The sequence below is a fragment of the Panthera leo genome, chromosome B4, assembly GCF_018350215.1.
Source record: "Panthera leo isolate Ple1 chromosome B4, P.leo_Ple1_pat1.1, whole genome shotgun sequence".
In the NCBI taxonomy this organism is placed as follows: Eukaryota; Metazoa; Chordata; class Mammalia; order Carnivora; family Felidae; genus Panthera; species Panthera leo.
The window spans coordinates 119,254,532-119,276,540 of NC_056685.1; the positions used below are offsets into that span (position 1 = coordinate 119,254,532).

Genomic DNA, 22,009 nt, shown 5'->3' on the forward strand with positions numbered 1-22,009 from the left:
CCTGCTTTTCTAGAGTTTTTGGGTCCCTGGAACAATCCTTCCCTTCCACCCTTGAAAAGGGAGTTTAGTGATGTATGGAGGTTGTAAAAACTACCTTTTAAACACGAAACTTAAAAAAAAGCCCAATATTATAAATAATTCCTTTTCTTACGTTTAGTCATTTGGTCCTTTCTTGTCCTTTTACAGTTTCTGTCCCAGATACACAAGCATTCTCAGAGCCTTGGGTCTCTGATAGAGCACAGTATTCACCCAGGAGGCAATTGTCATGAATACAGACACTTGGGATTCAGTGCCACTTTTGTCACTTAGAAACAATCTGCCTTGGGGCAAGTCATTTAATATGACCCAGACTTGGTTTCCTCACCTGTGAAAGACTCAGGAGAGATATTGAGCTAGATGTTTTAAGGTCTTTTGCAGCTCTAAATTGTGATCTTCTTGGAAGAATTATGTAAGGAAGAGAAAGTTCCCAGATATTAGAGTTTCTCTTCTATTACTACTGATTTTGGCATCATTCCAAGGGAGCCATTGTTCTTTATTAAATGGGGGTGAATTTCTCAAAATTGAAGGATGACAGTTGCTGGGGATGGCAATAGATCAAAACCTATTTACTTACAGAATTCTTCCACTTTTTCTCTATAAATATTGGGGGGGATTATGAGTAAAAATGATATTTTAGCTCTGTGGTCTACATAATGAACGATTCCAAGATAAATTCATTTAAAAGAGAATGTTAAAAGACCTCCCCACTTTAGCTTAGGAAGACTGCAGCTGTCATTTTGCCTTCTGAAACTGCAGAAGGATGTTGGTACATCGGTAAACATGTTAGAATCGTGCTTCTCTCACATTCAGCTTCTCTTTGGATATCTGTCCAGGCCAAACAGCTATGGTTATTTTATACACTGTATGTACTGGGCTTTGTCATTTGAAAGGGCCCAGAGAACTTGAGGAACATCAGTCATGCCTTCTCCCAAGGTACCCCTGAAGAACAGAGTAGTTACAGGTTCCATGTATGAGCAGAAGGCATGAAGCATGAGGAAAATGCTTCAGAGGCCATCAGAGTTGCTGGGCTAAGAGATAATAGAAAAGATCTGAATGATTTGCTCTCACTTTAAGATTTACAGACTACAAATTACCTAAGGTTTTCACTTTAAGGTCAATTAGTCTTTCTGCCTTCCCTATTCTCCAATGGCACCAACACTTCCCCTGAGAAGTAAGTAAGCTTTTACACTGACCTAAGTGAGCATATCTGTTTGTCCCAGAATCATAAGACATTTGCAGAACTAAATAGAACTTGAAAAGACTCTCAGACCACCACAGTTTGTCTCACCAGACCTAAAGGAAGTAGAATACTCTAAACTCTGGGTCCAATTGTGTATTAACTGTAAGTTAAGACCCCTAATGCTAAAGGTGCATATACGTGTGTGGGATTTTGTTGAAGAGTATATTTTCAGCCAGATGTTCATAGGCTGGTAGGTCAACATTGGGTGGCACAAAGTTTAAGATGCCAGCTGGCAAAAACAAAGAAATGCAAGTAAAAAGAATGAGGGTAGATAGAAAGTGAGTGATGGCATGGGAGAATGAAAAGTTACCCTGTCAAATGTACCTTGAGAGCTTCTGTGCCTGCAGCCTACATTTTGTCATTGCCCTTCTGAAAAATACCAGAAGAAACAGGAATAAGTGTCTGTCATTTTTCTAAGTGTCAGGGAAATAAGACTGAACCTTCCATTTTAGACTTCTAAAGAAATTATACTGGTTAAACACTTTTTCCCTAAAGCTTATACACATCTTCATCAACCATCAAGACTAGAATTAACACACATATGAATTTTAAGGAACTTGAAAGAACTAGAGTCTTTAAGAGAACAGTTTTGGACAGGAAGCCAAACTGAGATAATGTCACACCCATAATACTTCTCTTGATATCTGAAATAACCTGTGACTCCATTGTAACAGCTATAACCAACTTTGGTCCCCAGTGCTTTGTTTTATTTATAAAGTCGGGGGAAAAACCTAGTATTTTTTTGGGGGGGGGCAGGGCTTGTGTTCTCTATTTCGCCACAGTTTCTACCACTCCCTATGTCCTGTCCTTAAAAGTGTTTGAGTTCTCAGTCCCTGCCAGTTTATCTCTACAGTCCTGCTCACCAGCTGGTTTTTTTGTTTGTTTGTTTGTTTGGTTGGTTGGTTTCTTTGGTCAACTGTTGCCTTCTTCTATTTGTTCTAATCAGGCTTAAGGTTACATGGTCCCTTTTACTTCTAGCTTTGGTTGTTCTTAAAAATGTGGGGCACCTGGGTGGCATCCAACTTTTGATTTCAGCTCAGGTCATGCATGATCTCACAGGTTGTGAAACTGAGCCCTGCCTTGGGCTCTGCACTGACAGCACAGAGTCTGCTTGGGATTCTCTCTCTGCCCCTACTCTGCTCTCTCTCTCTGTTTCTCTCTGTTTCAAAATAAATTTAAAAAATGTGTTTGCTAACATCCTTAACGTCTTGTCCAATAGACTTTGACCAATTCGCTTTCCTAATATAGATGGAAATATGCTCCTTTCAGTGGTGAGGCACCAATAAAGACTAAACATGTTTTAAGAATTTATAATGTTTTGTGGGATTTCTGATTTGTGTGTTATCACTTAGATTAGTGTTGTTTAGATTGTGAAGTCTTTATGTGTATTCATCTCATCTCCAAGGTCTCTGATTTATGTATGATTGTATGATGCTATTTCACACTTGACTCTACAGACCAGAGACATGTGTCTCTTTTTTGAGAGGCAATTGCAAATGTGGCTTCTAAATCATCTAACTGTGAATATCACAGCCCCATGAAGATAAATTATATTAAAAAATAAAAAATAATAAAAAATAAGCATTTAGTAAACAAAGAAACAAATATAAAAAAAAAGATGGCCCATGGAAATAAAAGAATCTTTTTTTGTTGTTATTACTGATGGGTTATTCCACTTTAACCACAAATGTAGACATGGGAACTAGACTGTAAAGTGGATCAGTATAAAGTATATTTGCAGTGAGCAGTCTTCTGATGTGGTCCCCCAGTGATCTCACCTCCAGGTATTTACAGCATCTGTAAACACTTCCTCTTGTATGTGGGCTTAATCTAGTGACTTGGTTCTCATGAATAGAATATGGCAAAAGGATGGCATGTTCCAAAGACCGTGACTTCCATCTCCCTAGCCCTCTCTTGTCCTTTCACTTGCTGTACTGTTGGAACCAGATGCCTATTGTGAGATACTTTATGGTGAGGCCTATATAACAGGAATTGACAGAGGCCAACAGCTTGTGAAGTGTTAAGACTTCTGTCCAAAAACCCTTGAGGAACAGAAACTTGCCTACAACCACAAGAGTGAGCTAGGCAGTGGGACCCTCCCACTTGGGTCTTGAGATGACTATAGCTCTGTGAGAGACCCAGAACCAAGGACCCAGTTATGCAGCTCCTGGATTCTTGGCCCACAGAAACTCTGAAATAATAAATGTTGTTTTTATACGCCACTAAGGTTTGGGTAATTTGTTATATAGCAATAGATAACAAGCACAGAATCTTGTTTTTCTATTGAAATAACAGATAACTCTGTTGTTGTTTTTTTTTAACCAAAATCTTAAAATGAGGATAGGAAAGGTGTTTTTTAGTCCAACCAGAAGTGTTCAGGGTCATTCTTGAAAAAATAATTGAAAATATGTAGCCCTACAAATACTGGTTAAATTGAACTGAACTGAGAGATAATGAGCAGCTGAAATGTTAAATATTTGTTATGCTGTAAAGTAGAAGTAGGCTATGGCAATGACGAACCAAACAGTGAATATCAGAAAATGTACTATGATCAAGAGTCCTGTGATAACAACGTTTAGTAGTCACTAAATATTGTTGAGTTGGGAGTTTTGAGGAACTCCAACATTTAACTGAGGAAAATGCACAGGGGAGGAGAGGGAGCGTCAGAGATGCATGAAGATAACCAGATATTGGAGAAGCCAAAAGACAACAATAAGACAGTTAACATGAGTATGAGAATCTACTACAGCTAAAGCAAGTGAAGGTGGAAGGGGGTATATGGACTTTCTTCCCTACTGGTAACCTTAGCACTGCTTGTGTGCAGTGGTAGCAGAGGAACTAGTTAGACCCAAGAAGGTTGAAGAATTAATGGGAGCAAAAAAAAAAGGGGGAGGGGTGGATAGTGAGTACAAACAACTACTCAAAACATCCAAAAGATAAAAAACATAAAAATATCAGGAAAGGAAATATTGAAAAAGAAGTGGGCAGGTGACCTAAAAGTTGCTAGTGTGCCAAGAATACATTTGATTCAGGATGACAGAGATTAAGGCAGCTGACGTAATATGGGCTTTGACACAGTCTTGTAAACCTTTAAAATGAAAGTGTTTTTGAATTCCTGACTTCCAAGTGTTATATTGTCAAAGGACAAAAGGCATTATGCCTTTTTAAAAGGTTTTTAGAGGATTATCCAAATACTTGGTCACATGGAATTCTTACCTAAGAAAAGGTAAATTATGTGTTGCAAAATAAGTAATCAGATAACTTCCCCAAGTCTAGGGGACAGAAAAAGTCCACTATGCTTACAGTTTCTAGGAGAGTGAAAAATAAGTCACATTCTCATGTTATGGTTCCTTTCTTAAAAAGAGAAAAAGGGTGAAATTTGATCTTCAGAAGTCCTGGGAAACTTTTAGACCTAAGAAAAGACTGAACTGGGGTTGGTGAGGAAAGTGGATATTGGGTGAAACTGGATAATTAAGCTTTGCTACTTAAGGTCAAGCATTATAAAAGACAGAGGGAAATAATGAGTGGAAGAGACGAATTCATGTGCTTACTGCTCTTACTATGTCTGCGCTTAGAACACTGGAATACTTTCCATGTGTTTGATGTATCAAATGTACTCGAGAACATGCAGACCTTTGCACTGGCCAATATTTCAATATTAAAAAGGATACAGTAAAGAAAAATCACTATTACCAAAGGAATAAACTTTTGTCTTTGAAACTTGAAACAATAAATACAAATAAAGCACGAAAAAACATGCTTTGAAGTGTGCTAACAGATCAAGATTGCATTTAGCAAACCACCTTTTCTCTGTTTAGGAACAATCTCACGGATTCCAAAACACAATATGTTAATTAAAGGATTTCAGGTAGCAATCATGGAATATTTTTCGTGACAGATGAAGAACAGATACTCTGAACACTAAAATTGCATAAACACAACAAAGAGACATTGTGTCCCTTTTGCAGCAGCGCAAAGTTAGAGTGAATGCAAATGAATGTGCTGGCAGTAAAATTACACTATTAACCATCTGAAGATTGGGCTCATTACCTAAGAAGGCAAAGCATCAATTTGTAGCATTATAACATTCTGTTTGTGCTGCTGAACACGTGTGTGGATGTTTTTATATATTCTCTACTCATTTGGGTGCATGGTAAGCACTTTCGCATCAGCCTCTTGATAAAAGCTTAATTTTGTATTGTTTCGGTTACATTGTTTTCTCTAATGGGAATGATATTCTGTCTTAAAAATAAACACTCCATTTATTCTCCAAATAATTCTGAGTTCAGGTTCTTCTGTTTCTCATTATCAAATGGCCTGTACACTATTACAGATATATCTTATTGAGCACACTGATTTGAAAAAATGTATATTTGAATACCATGAGGAATATATTCATTCATTCAGTCACTCATTCTTTCACTCTGCTAATGCACATGTATTGGCCTAAGAACATTGGGAAATTCACGGATGGATGCGACACTGTCTCTGCCTTCAGGATGTTTCTAACGTCAGAAGTGGTAGAGTGTTATTAGTACCTTCAGGACAGGCATAGAGCTATCGAATATCCAAGGAAAGAGACAGCAGTGTATTCCTGCCTTCTACAAACATTTTTTTTTTTTGACCACCTAGATGTTATTGGCACTGTTCTAGGGCTGGGTATATAGAAGGGAACAAGATAGTCAAGGTCCCTAAGCTCATGGGTCCTGAATTTTGGGAGAGAGATGAAAAATAAGGAAAAACCAAACAAATAAATAATGTAACTTTGGATAGCCATAGGTGCCATGGAGAAACTAATGCAGGGCAATGGGAAGGACAGTGATAGATAGTATGTGAGGAGTGTGACTTTGAGGTCTGAAAGCCTCCGTGAGGAGATCGTAGCCGAATAGAGGTTTGAAGATGTATAGGAGCAAGTGTGAAAATCTGACTAAAAGGCTTTCCAGACAGAGACCAGTATGGAAAGGGCTTGAGGCAAAAATGAGCTTGGTATATTCTGGAACAAGAAGAAGCCACATAACTAGAGTTTAGGGAAATAGGAGAGTGAGAGATGAGGTCATAGGGCCAGATCCTATTGACTTCTGTAGGCTATGATAAGGATTTTATTCTAAGTGAGAAGGGAATCCATTGGATACTTTAAACAGGGTGTGGCATGATCTGATTTACATTTGAGAAGGAGAAGGATCATTCTGGATGCTGTGTGGAAATTCAGATGTAGAGTCATAAGAAAGGTAACTAGTACAGAGATTAGGTGTCTATGAATTAATTATCCAAGCTAGAGAGAACCAATGAGAAATTGACTCCAGTAGTCTAACTTAGAGATGATAGATTAGAACCCATCATGCTAGTCCAGTTAGAGGTGGTTGGTTTGGACTAGGGTGATAATTACCAGTGTGAGAGGAGTGGTTCCCTTTTAGGGGAAGTTTCACAAAGGAAGTGATATGGAGCTACTTGAACTGAACTTTAAATGATGGGTAGCATTGTGACAAGGGGATGGTCACTTAGTTTATTGAGTGCCTATGATGCACTGCACACTGGACTGGGTGTTGGGGATACAGTAGTGCCGAAGTCCTTGTTGAGAATGAGGAGCAACTTGCTGAGGAAGTAATATTGTAAGATACAAAAGTAGTGAGGTGAACAATATGCTTGTAAGAATTACTTCTGGAATTAGTTCTAAGGTCGCTTTATTGTTTTCCTTTTACTGTAGAATATTGTATGATGCAACTCCTTTGTATGCTTAACTCTCCTTGAATTTGCAGAAGTGTTAACTTTCTATCAGTAGAAACTCAGTTCACTGTCAGTTGGCAAATTTCATCAGATCACTTCCTTAGAAACAGTGGTTAATATTTATCTTTCTCATTCTGAGAAATTATAGCCTCATTAGGAAGGAAAAGAGCAGAGGAGAATACAAAGTATATAAGTTCTTATATCTAGGTGTATTACTGCTCATCTGCTTTCAGTCTTGCCCCCTGAATCTTTTCCCAGCTGGTTGACCCAACTTCAACTTTTCCTCCTTCTAATTCCTGTTGTATACTGCCTCCCAAATTGACTGGCCTAAAGCAGTCCAGTCATGTCTGTTCCCTAGTGTCTACAGAACAAATTTCAAATTCCTTAGCCTGACACAAACTAACCCAACCTACTTTTACTGCTTTATCTCTGACTATACTCTCTACTGTCTAATTGTTTTAATTACATTGGATTTTTTTCTTTTTTTAAAAATTATTAAACTGTGGTGAAATAATAAAACATAAAATTTACCCCCTTAACCATTTTTAAGTGTACAATTTAGTGGCAATGATTGAGGACATTCACATTGTTGTGCAAATCCCATTGCATTTTAAATCACACAGTATCGCTATTCTCCTAATACTCCTTGCAATTTATATTTATATTTATATGATCTCTGCTGACCCCTGAAACGTTTTCCCTTTCCTTATCAGTTAAAGTCCTACATATCTTGCAGACCAGTGCTAGGATCCTACCTCTTGCTTTAGGCTCCTATGAAACCTTATCTGGAAACAGAAGGTCAACTCTGTTGCTAGGTAACAGTGCTTACAGTTAAAATGCCACCTTGGTTGGCAAATTGCATCTTGACTGGGAGGATTTATACATGAACTACAAATACCTGATGGGGATGTGATACTTTGGTCTTTCTTGAGTGATGACGCTTATAATTAGGTAGATTCCTTGCCCCTGGAGGCTAAGTTTACAGAATTGTACAAGAGATGTTGCCTCTTATGGGACATGACACTTCAAATCCAGGACCATTCTCACACTCATCCAATATTGATCTTGTCTTCTTGTACCTGAGCTGTCACCTGAGGGGCCTGTGCTGATGTTTGTACCAATATAAAGGACTCTCACTGAAGAGAAACTCTGAAGGTGCCCTGATGGTCAGTGGAGTTTCCTCTGTGACATCCTTCTGGTAAACCTAAAGCCAATCATGGCCCATAGTAGTTTTGTGAGTCTGAATGTTTGGCTGGACCTAATAAGAACTGCTTTTGGGAGTTGCATCAAAATGTAGAAATGTTGTCCTAAGTACTAATAACCCTTGCACATCTGGACTCAAAACTGCTGTACATAGGGCCAGGGTAAGAAAGCATTGCTTACCTTTGGAAGGAGCTGGATTGCCTGTAGAATTCTTTGTCTGTGCCCAGAATTAAGGATTCCAATTTCCAATAAATCCTGATCTTCCATAACATTACTTCCCTGAAACAAAGCCAGAAATGTTACAAGTTAATTCAGGCATTTTTACTATGGGTAAATAATGATTTATTTAATGCAGAGAAAAATAACCAACAAGTGATCTGATTTCTACATACAAAACAGTCATTCTTCAGTGAGGGTGAGGGCAAGTAAGAGGTCACCTATGTGACTGAGTTGAAGGTTCTGGGAAAGCTTCCTTCCCCCCAGAAATGCTCTCATGACTTACTATTTATGGTTGGGTTATCTGCATTGGGGATTCATTCCTGTGGCTTCAAACTCTGTTCCTGGAAGAATGTAAGTGCTTCTAGGAAGAGCTGCTGTTTAGGATCATCAGTGATCTGCCTATATGTTGATATGAATGAATCAGTTTTGTATTCCCCTAAAAATAGATTTTGAGGGGCGCCTGGGTGGCTCAGTTGATTAAGTGTCCGACTTTGGCCCCGGTCATGATCTTGCAATTCGTGAGTTTGAGCCCCACATTGGGTTGTCCGCTGTGGGCGCAGAGCCTGCTTCAGATCCTCTATCCCCCTTTCTCTGCCCCTTCCCCACTTGTGCATGTGCTCTCTGTGTCTCAAAAAATATATAAATAATAAAAACAATTTTTAAAATAGATTTTGAGAAGAAAACTGATTAAAAATTATAGCATACTAGGCACGTTAAAAGTGAGAATTAATAATTAATCTTAAAACACTGAATGCCAGACATCTCTGATCAAGATATGGCGATACAACAATGAATAATTTGCAGGCCCCTGTCTTTATTCTTTCCATTCCAGGTACGGAAACAGATTTTCAAACTCAGTTAAGATGCTGTGAATATGCTATGGTGGTAGCACGTGCTTGGGGGCCCTGAGGGAATCCAGGATGTGTTTTCAGTTCATGACTGTTTTCAGTGCAGATCATGACTGAAGCCTGGTTAGGACCTAGCACTCAAAAGAGGAAGGACAAAAGTGGAATTATGTGCAATGTCCTATGGGTGAGAAAGAACACAGCACATTTGGAAGCACTGGCTTCTTGGCTGAGTTGGAGAGAGGAACAAAAGGTAAGGCTGGCAAGGTAAGCGAAAGCAGACTGTTCAGACATTGTACACCAGGCTGAGGAATTCAGACTTCATCCTGACCGTAACAGGAAGCCACGGACAAATTTTAAGAAAAGGAGTTACATGATGATATTTCAAATTTGGAAAGATCAATTTTAGATTCTGTGGCTGGGCCTCTGTTTCCTTACCTATAAAATGACAAAGTTGAGTTACAGGGTCTCCAAGGACCAACCTAATCCTGAAATTCTCTGATTTCAATGATTTTTTAGGCCTTTGATTAATATTCTAATACAAAAATTTATAAATTGCTTATTTTGTACCTGAAGATTTTAGTCTTTTGTAGTTTGTAAGCTAGAGTTTTCCTTTAAATTGAGAGGTCTGTAGAGAAGCTCAGAATTGGATCACTCATCTTCTGAACAAATCAAACTGTCCTACTAATGTGTAACACAAAAACACTTATGAGTAGAAATTACAGAACACATATTTATGGAGAGCGGTGGTGCTGATAGACAGTTAAAGCAAAAGAGAGTGAATTGGAAAGGGCAATCCTCAGAGCATGGAGACTCTTGGGAGGCTACTGCAGTTGTTCTAGAGACGATGTGGGCTTAGACCAAGGTGGTGACCATGGGAGATAGAAAGAAATGGGTGGTTTGAAAACTATCAAGAAGCTTGATTCAGTGACTGAATATGTTGAATGATGGAGAAACGCAGGACACACATTAGTTCTAGTCTTGGGCAGTGGGGGTGGATCATGATGCCTTTTCCTGAGATAATAAAGGAGGATGGGCCAGTCTAGTGTGGTACAAAGTGAGACTAATATCTTTCTCTGTACAGGGACAGAACAGATGGATATAAACAATTTAATATCATACTACATTATAATGGATAATTGATTGTTCTTAGAAAGATTAAAGCTGTAAGAATGGTACCATAGTTAGAGATTTAAAGTGGGCATTCACTGGACACAAACATTCCACCTACTCATGGTATCATTCCTATGCTTAAGCTACCCTGGCCTTCTCAGAGGAAGCAGAACGAGCCAGGTATATAGCAGCATGATAATGAAAAGCCTAATGAAAAACAAATAAAGCCAGTCTTGGCAAAATGCCACAGGAAACATTGCTCTCAAGAAATTACTCTGTGCACACAATAGAGCATGGCTAAGAATATAAATGGCTTCATTTTGAGAAAGTGTTTTTATTTTCAGAAATGGACTAGCATGTCATGAGTAGGATATATGATACCACTCTATATTTGACTTTTAGTCTCTAAAGGTTTTCCAAAAGGAGTTAAAAGGATCTTAAAAAACAAAAACAGAAGACAAAAAATAAGAAACAAAAAACATTGTCCATCTATGTGTTAGATCACTACCAGGTTTTCCATGGGCTAAATTACCAGCCTACAACTTCAGCTCATACAAAATGTACTGGTTTCTTTGTGCATACACAAGACAGACCAGAATTCTGATGTGTCTTGTGTTTGTCTTCTGTGTCTTCTGTTTCAGTAAATATAGATACCTAATATCTATAGGTAATCCTGAGAATTTGTTTTTAGTGTTTGAATACTGAAATTATTTGAAAAATTAAATCCTTAAAACCACTGTTCTTCTAAACTACCAATATACTGTCTTCTCTATCTTCAGTAGGAAGAACCTTTTTGAAAAATTGTAGGGAAGTTAGACATCTCTTTGGGGCAAATTTCCTAGCATATGGAATAATTACCAAACACTTTTGAAAAATGAGTGAAAATTTGGGAAGCACAGTGCAAATGGTGAGAATGTGCCCGAGGGGAAATGGTACTAATTTTGGAAACATAAAGAAAAGGATTCACTGTCCCCAATGAGGCATGCTGTTAGAAATTTTCTATTTTCTCTCTTATTGTAATATATAGAGATACCAGAAATATCCTGTGCATCATCTAGCCAGTCTTTTTTTTTTTTTTTTTTTTTTTTTGAAACACCAGTAGGCTTGGAGTCTGAAGATCTGGATCTAAATCTTGTTTGGGTAAACTTGGTTAAGTCATGCATTATTTCTAGGCCTCATGGTCCTCACCCGTAAAATGTAGTTCAATGAATACTCATTCAGTTCTAAAGCGGTATGATTTCAGTCATGTCCAACTTTTGATTAGTATCCTTACATATAAATATAGATTGTATAATTTGAAGTTACATTTACATTGCAATTACATTTTAGTGTTTCAGAACTTGCAACCTAAAGATAGCTTTAAGAAGTACAGTTGACTCTTGAACAACATGGGTTTGAACTGCAAGGGTCCATTTAAACCTTGATTTTTAAAACAAATACAGTACAGTACTGCAGATATATTGGCTTTTCTTTATGACTTTCGTAATAAAATTTTCTTTTCTCTGGTTTATTATAAAAATACAGTATATGATACACATAACATGCAAAATCTATGTAAATTGACTGTTAATGCTATTACTAAGGCTTCCTGTCAACAGAAGGTATTAGTAGTTAAGCTTTGGGGGAATCAAAAATTATATGCAGAGTTTTGGCTGCACGGTACAGGTGTGGGGGGTGAGGTCAGCACCCTGAACCCCTGCATTGTTCAAGGGTCAACAGTAATTACAGAGAAGTGCAAGAATGCACTTTTTTTCTTGACAAATTAATCTCAGGACTAGGTAGGAATTTATAACATTTCTTATTAAAATAAATGATAGAATACCTTGGTTTTGTAATATCATGGATTCTTACAGCTTTTTGGAGAAAAATAAAATATTTCACGTCTTGCAACTAACCATTTCATTTGCACTTGGGTAACAGATGTGCCATCAAGGACAATAAACATTTCCATTCTTCCTGGGGAGCTGGAATTTATTCTCATGTTATCACCTGCCTTCACTAAATGTTAGAAAAATCCCAGCTTTTTTTTTTCCTCAATAATAGCTGAACGTAAACTCTAGCTTTCTCCCTCCTCCATTCATTTTTCACATGACTGCTAGATCAATGGTTTTTGGAGTAGAGCTTCATTATGTGTGTCTTCTGCTTAACCATCTACTATACTGCACTCTCTACCTCCTCATCCCCAGTACGCATGCTGTGTCTACTTCTGCATCTCCCATTTACTTCTCAACCCACTACAATAAGCCTTTACCCTCACTAACTCCATAGAATGTCTCTGCCAAATGGTAAGAAAGACTTCTAAATTGCCATATCCAATTGATTCTTTTCAAACCTGATTTCAAAAAAATGCATTGGCCACACATGGCTGGTGGCTACAATACTGGACAACACAAACAGAGAATTTTTCTGTTATCTTAGAAAATTCTACTAGACAGTACTTCTCCACAATTAAAGGCATTTAAACTATAGTTGAATCACACAGATGGGGCAAAAATGGGGATCACAAGGGAATCAGAACAGGGAGTCAGAAATACTCATGAGTCATCCTTAGGATATAATTGATGTGCTTCTTAGTCAAAGTTCATGAACTTAAAATTTAAGGACGTTTAGCAAATTTTCTTCTGATTTTTCAGTCATTAAGAAAAAATAGTAGCCATTCTATTTCCATTAGTGTTTCTTTATTACAGGGCTAGAAATATACGCTATCAAAATGACAAGCCCAATTGAGGAGTAATTTATTATTTTGTTAGCATGCTACCAGGCACATTGCACAAGGCGCTTAGGGAATAATAATGAGTAGATAAAGTTGCTTAGTTAATGACCTAATAGAAGGATCAAAGGCCCAAGGCAGTGTTTTTAGAATAGCTGTTCTTTTACTGACAAGAAATATCTAATCCAGGGGGTCTTTATTGTTTTCTTAAGTCATGGAATGAGGAAAAATAATGTATTTTATGCACTGAAAACTGAAATTTCTCTGACTCTGGGGAGCATACTTTATGTATTAGATTTTTTCCAGCAGTGATAAGCAAAGAAGATGACCAAACAGAATAAAAAGCAGTGTTTTGTTCTTAATTCTACATAAGAAATAGAACAGCTATTTATTGAAATCATCTCAAATATATCTAAATTAATCATTTGTTTCTCTCAGAGCTCCTCTTATTTTCATAACCTCAGTATCATATCATACTGATTTAGCAAACTTTCCTTCACATTGCATATTATATATAATAAGTGCCTACAAATGCTAGGGAAACATATTTAAGGACTATAGGGAACTTGTTTCTTTTTAATATAGGCTTAAGTTGGATGTTATTTATTCTCTCTCTTTAGTCAAAGACTGAAAAAATCAAGAGGATGCTGTCAATTGGAGAAAATTTCTTTTGCTCTATAATTAACTAAACTAGATTCTTCTCCACAATTTGTATGGCCTGAAATATTCAAAAGAGAATATTTGTATAATAGAATGATAGTAAGGTCTTGCAAACTCACACATGGAGACACACATATAATATTCTTGGAATAATGCTGCCTCTTAGCCTCTATAAAGGCTTTGAGTCAATTTGATATCAACTTACAAGTAAACCCAATACATGCCTTTTCTGCATGATTAGGATGGTAACTATTGGGATAAGTCCCAGATTTATAATTCCCCTATCAGTGTTGGAACAAAGCTTTATTTTGTTTATCAGACAGAAATATGGGTACCATAAGTGATCAGATAATGGATGATGTGCTTCTTCCAATTTTATTTTTAAAAATTTAAAAAGTGTGTGTGTGTGTGTGTGTGTGTGTGTGTGTGTGTGCTTCTTCCAATTTTAATTCCCTCTCTTACATGAATGAAATGACAGTGGAGGAAAATAGTGTATATTTTTTACCTCTCTACCTTAGCCCTCCATTTGAAAATATTCTGTCTACTGCAAGGGAATTTCTTGCTCAAAACTTAACTAAATCTTCACATTCTTAGCTTAGGAAGAGAGTTTTTTAAGTTCTTAAGACCACATGGATTATTGATTCAAGTAAATGTCACATCACTGAGCAATAAGTTAGAGAGCATCTTATATATGTAAGGTATATATTTTAATAAATAACTTATATCTTAGAATTAGTTTTTAGGATCACTATTTAGCAGCGAACGTGATTACAATGCGTTTTATGCTACCAGTTTCCCCCTCTTTATCTTTCAGGCCTATATCCCCTTTGAAACATCTGTTATGACGCTATGGAAAGACAGAGTGGGGAGGAAGTTAAGTAATCAGGTATTTATTTTCAAAGTATTGCGCAAGGTTTGATGATATCATAAGTTACAATTCTAATTCCTTTGAGACATGTCTTCATGTAGATTTTAGAATTATGCATATATATAAAATACCTCAAAGTCATTTATACAGTAACTTGTACTGTCTTGGTCAAAAGTTTCACAGATGCAAGAGAAAGCCTATTCAATTTTAAGGATGTTAATCCACAAGTCCTACAAGAAGAAATGCTGATGTGAACAAAATGTATTTGTATGCTCTTACTTTCTTCCAGATACATTCATATGAAAATATAAAGCTTATGAACACCCACTGTCTTCTTTCGATTTTCACACTAATAGCAGTTCGTGTAAGCATAGAGTAAATTACACACTTACTGAGTTCTTATTCTGTGCCAGGCACTGTTCTTATGCCTTAGACATATCACTGTATTTAATTCTCACCATAGCTCTCTGAGGTAGGCAGTTAACTTGCTTCCATAGCTAATGGGAGCCTTTCTTATAACTATTATCTGGTACCACCTCCAGTGCAGTTAGTTTAGGAGAGAAAAGGTTCAGTACAAAAATGTAGCTAGACCAAAACCATTTGCATTTTGCTTTAGAGCCATATGAAATTCACATTTGAACGCAAGTGTTCCAACATAATTTACGTTTGATTTCACAACGTTTGAGTAACAATGACTTTTTCTTTATAGAACAGGATTTGGGAAGCTGTCTGACCTATTCTTCCCTCCTCTGCTCCAGTCCTTTCTGTTCACTGAATCATGGAATCAGGGTTGGCAGGGACCTGGGGGGTTTTCTTGTCTAAACGTTCCCTCACTAACTGCAAAGCTTTAACTTCCCTCTCTCTTTTGAAGCGTGGTGCCTAGCTGGGTTACACCATTCCCAAAGGGGTAGGGAGGATATTAAATGTTTTTAAATGGTCTTTCCCAATAGCTGAGTCTGAGCAGGGGGGTGGGATGGGGCTGGAGGGCCACCTCAGTCCTACTCTTTTAGTTCCCACTGCGTTGCAGACTGAGTGTGACAGGAGAGCTATTAGAAGAACATGCCAAAAGTAGAGATGAAAACAGTTAGCAGCTGTCCTGTGTCCTTTTCCAATCATAAGCTGTGAAGTTTAAAAAAATTTTTTTCCTTGGGTAGGCTGTACATAATCTTGGCAGGTATCTGAGTTTTGTTCTTCCATCTAATATGCTGAACATTCCCCAGTGCCTCACAAGAGAAAAATGAGCAGCAGCAATTAGGTTAGCTTGGACACCCTGCTCTTAACAGAAGAGGAACATGGCACCTTCATATTTGCAACAGGGTCCTCTTCAAGTGATCTCTCACTGGTGATACAGAGCCCTAAAAGGAAGGCTTCTCTCTGGTGGAACAACAAGAATTTGGTCCTGAGTATAACCAACACAGCCACACAGTATGAAGCAGGAAAAAAGTGCCTAAAATGATTAATGTTAACTAGCAGCCATTGAGCATTCAGTGAGTACCAGGTACTTTGTCCACCTTATTTAGAACCTTAGTAAGTTCTAAGTTCTACACTTGATTTTAGCCAAAAGGCCGAGAAGCAATATAAGTTCTAAGTTCTAAGTTATAACACAGGAGGCAATATCTTCATACTTCAGACAAAGAAACTGAGTCCCACAGCTGTGAAACCTGAAAGAGCTTCTGGGCTGACAACAGAGAGCCCAATGTGGGGCTCGAACTCACAAACCATATCATGACCTGAGCTGAAGTCAGACACTTAACGGATTGAGCCACTCAGGTGCCCCCCAGAGCTGTGAAACCATTTAGCAAGTTCACACAGTTAGTACACGATGGATCTGAGATCAATGTTTTACTCTTTCAGATTGTGACACTCATGTTTCCTTCACTACCGAAAAGGAACCAAATGTTCAGTAGAGGACACTTTCTAGATGGAGATTCCAGTCAAGGATGTGTAACACTGCCAAGAAGTCACTCCCATGATGCTATTTTCAGCCACAGCCTTACATATATATTGACACACCACTGAGATTGACTGCCATGGTTTCTCCAACACATTTTATTTCAAATAAATTATTTACCTTCTGAAAGGTTAAGCAGTTAGTTCTTCCAACTGCCTTAGTGTAATCTAGAGCCAAGCATGTTAATATAAGTGATAGAGTCTGGCTAAAGCACCAAGTAACTTCTCATGTTCTGAGCCAGGACTATGCTAGGAGGTGGGAAATAACATCATGACATCAATTTGGCATTTCTCAGCTCTTCTGTAGAGCCTTGTCAAACTATCTGGCTGGTCAACTGGGAAAGGCCATGTTTGCATTTCTTTTCTTTAGGTCTCTTTCGAAGCCAGGATTTAGGGAGGGGGATTTCTGAAAATCAACCAGTAAGGTAGAAAATGTCTGGGAATGGATAAAGGACATTTGTGTCCCTAATTTAACATGTTCTGAATCTGGAGAAAAGACAGTCCGTTGTAGTCTTCTGAGAAGCCTGTCCAGGCTGAAGGAGGCTGGGATGCTGAAGGTGGATAATTTAGTCCTCTGGGAACTGGTAGACTGATCATAAAGACGACTTATGAGTCCATTAAAGAAATGGTTGTCCTCAAGGAGCAGATATCTCCAGATTTAAGGATGATGAGGTCACCTGATACTGAGAGCTATATTCAGAAACAGTCAAGTAAACTTAGGAGGAGAAGAGCAAAGAGGAAGAGAAAGGCAGGGGCGGAGAGAGAGAGAAAGAGAAAAAGTATTGCTTGTTAAGGGTGAGGGTAGTAGTGAGGAAAGTAGGGTTGCCAGATAGAACATAGAAATTCCAATTTATCTAGGATTTTATATTTTTATTTACTTAATCCGGCAGTCTCAGAGAGGAGGCTACTGAACACTGGAAATGAGCTACTGGAGTGCAGTCCAGAATTGAAACAACCACTGATGTAGGACTGCCTTTAATTTGTTTATTCAACATATATTTGTTCACCTAATATGTTGTGAGCACTTACTATGTGCCAGACACTGGGCTAGGTCCTGAGACACAGCGAGAGCAGAGCAGATAGGCTCCCTTTGCTTTTAGAGCTTATAGTCTAGTGGCGAAAACAGGAAAACAACAAAGTAAAAAAAAACCCACAAGTAATTATTATTTAGCCAAGTTTTATACAGGCCACGAACTATTAAGGGCTTTATTTTGTTTATTGCTTACAACAACCCCTGTGGTCGGTACAATTATTACCCTTATTTACAAATAAATAATTGAAGGCACAGAGAAGCTAATAATTTGCCCAAGTGTACATGCTTAGTAAAAACTGCCTTAAGGAAAATTAATACAGTGCTGCGGTTAGAGAAAAAATTACAAAGGAGACTTATATTAGAAAGAATGGTCAGGAAAGCCTCTCTGAGAAAGTGACATGTAAATTGACGCATGAGTGATTAAAAGGAGCAACCCAACCGTGAGAAGAGCCATTAGATAGGCATTGTAGAAGGAAGAGCAGGTGCAAAGGCACTGAGGTGGGAAAAGAGCCAGGTAGATTCTAGGAACAGACAGAAGGCTAATAAGACTAAATTTAGTGATTGAGGGTGAAGAGGACATTGGAGGGGGAAATAACACATTGGAGGGGCATAGGTAACACAGACCCTGATAAGGGCTTTGATTTTATTCTAAGTGCAATGGAAAATGTTGAAGGACATAAACTGACTTACATTTTTTACTACACTCTGGCTACAGTGTGAAGAATGGATGGAGGAATTGGGTGACATGGAACTTGAGGTAAACAGCCTGTATTGAAATAATCAATAGCCTGGAGACACTGAAATCTGAGGAAAATGTGACAAAATATGATCTGTTGGAGAACCACAGGAACTGGTCTCACTGGAGAGTCAAATTTCCAAACTATATACAATCTTTCATTTGAATCAAAAAGAAAAGCCAGATGGTAAAGATAAAAGTCAGAATTGCTTCTGACATAGGGTCCAAATTGAAACAACCATGGATAGAGATTGAATAATACCAATCAAATGTAAACATCTATACTCCATGGACTCAGCATTTGTATTACTAGGTTGTGGTAGACATTGTTGGTAGGCTGATCCCCTCCTTTGCAATCTCCTACCATGGAGTTTGGACAAATTAAATGTTTCAGCCTCCCTTGAAGCGATGGGTGGGCATGTGAAAAAATTTGCCCAGTTAGGAACTTCTGGAAAAGCTGTTGCTTTTCTGATTAGAAGGGAGAAATTCATCTGGTATCCTAGTGTGTCCATAAGAAACTGGCTGTGGACTTTCTCCCAACGAGTGGAGTCAATTGTTCATATAAAGTGACAGAGATGGGTTCACAGTCAGTTAACCACCAAAAACAAATAATCCTATTGATATCTGTAAGTGGGCAAGCATGAATTATGGGAAAGCTAGTCCCTAAATAAGAAAGGTTATTTAAAGCTATCTCCAAATTTGCATACAAGTTGCTCTGGCCAGTGTTGATCTGTTGTTTTGAAAATAATGATGAAGATGTGGGCTATGGCATGTAATAGAGGTCATAGTGGAGACAGCAGGGTATTCACAATTTATTTTAGACAGACCTGGTGTGATAATCACAGAGAAGAACAGAGAAGGATATTAGAAAGAATGAAAGTTATGAGAACAAAATTGGGAGGGTGTGTGTGTGTGTCAATCTACAGAACTGCCTGTTCTAATTTTGACTTAAAATTATGAAATCTCACAGAAATAATTACTTGAAGGGATTTTCTTCCTATGGATTTTGGTTTCTGTTAACATTCAGTGGATGTGAAATTATCAAAGTGTTCATGGGGTTGACAGATTTTAAGTCTGGGAGTGGCTTTTAGCTTCTAATTGAAGATGACAGGCATCTAGAGATTGTATAGTCATCGTGATTCTAAAGGGAGCACATTTTTACATAAATTTGATTTTTTATAGGAAAGAATTTTTACACTTAAAACTTGAACACATTATAATCTTAACAGAGCAGAAACAGTGAGAACATTTGGGGGTATGTTAGGCTGGCCTCAGTGTGTGACTTTTCCTTGAACTCTTGAGATGTCAAAGTTTGTGGTCAGGTCCTTTGTAACTTGGAGTGCCTTTGGTGGGCAGTGAATGGTGATTACCTATTGAAACAGTTGACCAGAATAATCCTGACTTTTCTCCACATTTATTTTTGGTTTTAGTCTTGGTTTTGAAGACATTTTTCTTGAAATGTTTTAATAGAAAGTATTTGTTTCCCCCATGAAAACTTTGTTTTGGCTTGCTTTATTTAAAAAAGCATGGTGGGGATGCCTGGGTGGCTGTCGGTTGAGCGTCTGGCTCTTGACTTTGGCTCAGGTCATGATCTCATGGTTCAAACATGGTTTGAGCCCCATGTCGAGCTCTGTGCTGCCAGCTTGGGATTTTCTCTCCTTTCCTCTCTCTTTGCCCCTCCCCTACTCATGTGCTCTGTTTCTGTCTTCTCAAAATGAATAAACTTAAAAAGTAATAAAATACTAAAATAAAAAATGTGGTGTTGGGAAAACTCACTGAATGTTTGTGTCCCCCATCCCCCAAATTCATATATTGAAACTTAATTCCCAGTGTGATGGTACGTGTAGGTAAGGCCTTTGGAAGGTGCTCAGGTCTTGAGGGTGGAGCCCCTTTGAACGGAATTAGTGCCATATAAAAGAGGCTTCAGAGAGCATCCTTGCTCTTGCTGCCATGTGAGGACACAGAGAAAAGATGGCCTTCTGTGAACTAGGAAATGGGCCCTATCAATCACTAAATCTGCTGGTGCCTTGATCTTGGACTTCCAGCCTCCAGAACTGTGAGAAATAAACTGCTGCTGTTTATAAGCCAAGCAGTCTATGGTATTTTGTTATAGCACTCTGAATGGACTAAGACATGCAACAACACTGGAATTAAGTATGAGGAGATGGTCACTGTGGGTTAGACAGGCAGGAGGTTAACCCAACCAAGGGGCTAAAGAAAGCTGAGCAAGATCACAACTAAGAAGAGTCCTTTGGGCTGTTGCAGAGCTATCTAGCTCCACCATTTCACCTTGGGTTAAATACAAAGGGAAAATTTGTGCAAGGGACACAAACACCTCTGCTCTTTCTTTGGCATCTATACTATGAAGAATACTCTTTCCTCATTTTCTCCCACCATTTTCTTCACTAAATAATACTACTCAATAAGAACAAGAGATAGGAGAAAGAAAAGGGAGACACTCTTTCTCATGATGAATATTATTAAATGTCCCCTTGTCTAATTTTTCTAATTAAAGAGAGAAGCTTTGGAATTTTATTTCCAAAATATTCAGTTGGTACCACAACCATTACAAATTCCTTCATATTAATTTGAGCATTATTAACAATGGACCCATTTTGTATAAGTTAAAGCAGATGCTAAATAGGCCATAGAATTTCTTATTTCTTTCTATTTGGTGTTACATGTCCTGTATTCCTCATTTAATAGCAAAATTTTGGGGAGATATGATCATGGTTTAAGCATCTTTGCATCATCCCTATTACCTACAGTCTGCCAAACTTTTGAATAAAACAAAAACTTGAAAGAATGAATGCTAAGTAGAAATACGAACCATAAATTTATAAAAATATACAGTCTAAAGATCACTAAGTTTGTAGCAAAAGGGTTGAAAAGTTTGGGCTGAAAATTCTAATATTCAGAATGTCTGATTTTTTTTTTCCTAATTGAAGAAAAGATAAAGATGGAATTTCCGGTACACGATAACACCAAAATGTTCTTAATTTTTTTCAGTTTTGCAAATTCTTATGATTTGACTTTCATCCAGGACTGTCAGTTGAGACATCTGATAATCTAAAAGCATTCAGAGAATTAGGATCCCATATGGCTTAAAAATATTTCCTCTCCGACAAGGAAAAAGAGAACACAGTGTGAAAATAATACTGGTATAGCCTTTGGTTTGTGTACAAGGAGCACAAATGAATTTAAATCATTGTCGATGGCATAATAATCATTATAATGATCATCAGAGTCAATTACAGTGAATAAAATAAGAAGAATATATATTTCTCATACACATGCTGCATTGTGAAAAAGCAGAGGTATACTTCAAAGCAATGATAGCAATGGAGTTACGTTTAGTTGTATGGAAGGAACGTTCATTGGAAATGAGCACTGAATTAGGAGTCCTGACTTATCACTAATTCGTTGTGTAAACCTGGAAAAGTCTTTTAATTTCCTTGGGACTTAGTTTTCTCAGATGAACAATGATAAAATTGGACCAGATGTTCCTTTTTAACACAGCATCTGCTCTGGAGGTTCTAGATGAGAGTAACTCTACTCATATACCCATATTGTTTGAAGCATATTTCTCCTTGTTTGGGGGAAGTCATTTTCTTTAAATGAGTGTTGAGTACTAAGGTACATTTATAAAATGATGAGAGAGGACAGAGA

At 37.8% G+C, this 22,009-nt stretch overlaps 1 protein-coding gene across 21 annotated transcripts in view; it reads right to left on the minus strand.

Moving 5' to 3' along the window:
* ANKS1B (ankyrin repeat and sterile alpha motif domain containing 1B) overlaps positions 1-22,009 on the minus strand; it is a 1,079,782-nt gene that overhangs the window by 303,779 nt on the left and 753,994 nt on the right. For 19 of the 21 annotated variants that reach the window (XM_042947477.1, XM_042947476.1, XM_042947473.1 and 16 more), the window contains one exon: positions 8,387-8,485. In XM_042947477.1, coding sequence (XP_042803411.1) covers positions 8,387-8,485 — 99 coding nt within the window. Of the gene's footprint in view, positions 1-8,386; positions 8,486-15,013; positions 15,285-15,920; positions 16,098-22,009 lie in introns of those variants that run through there. The other 2 variants (XM_042947489.1, XM_042947490.1) reach the window with 2 other exon arrangements.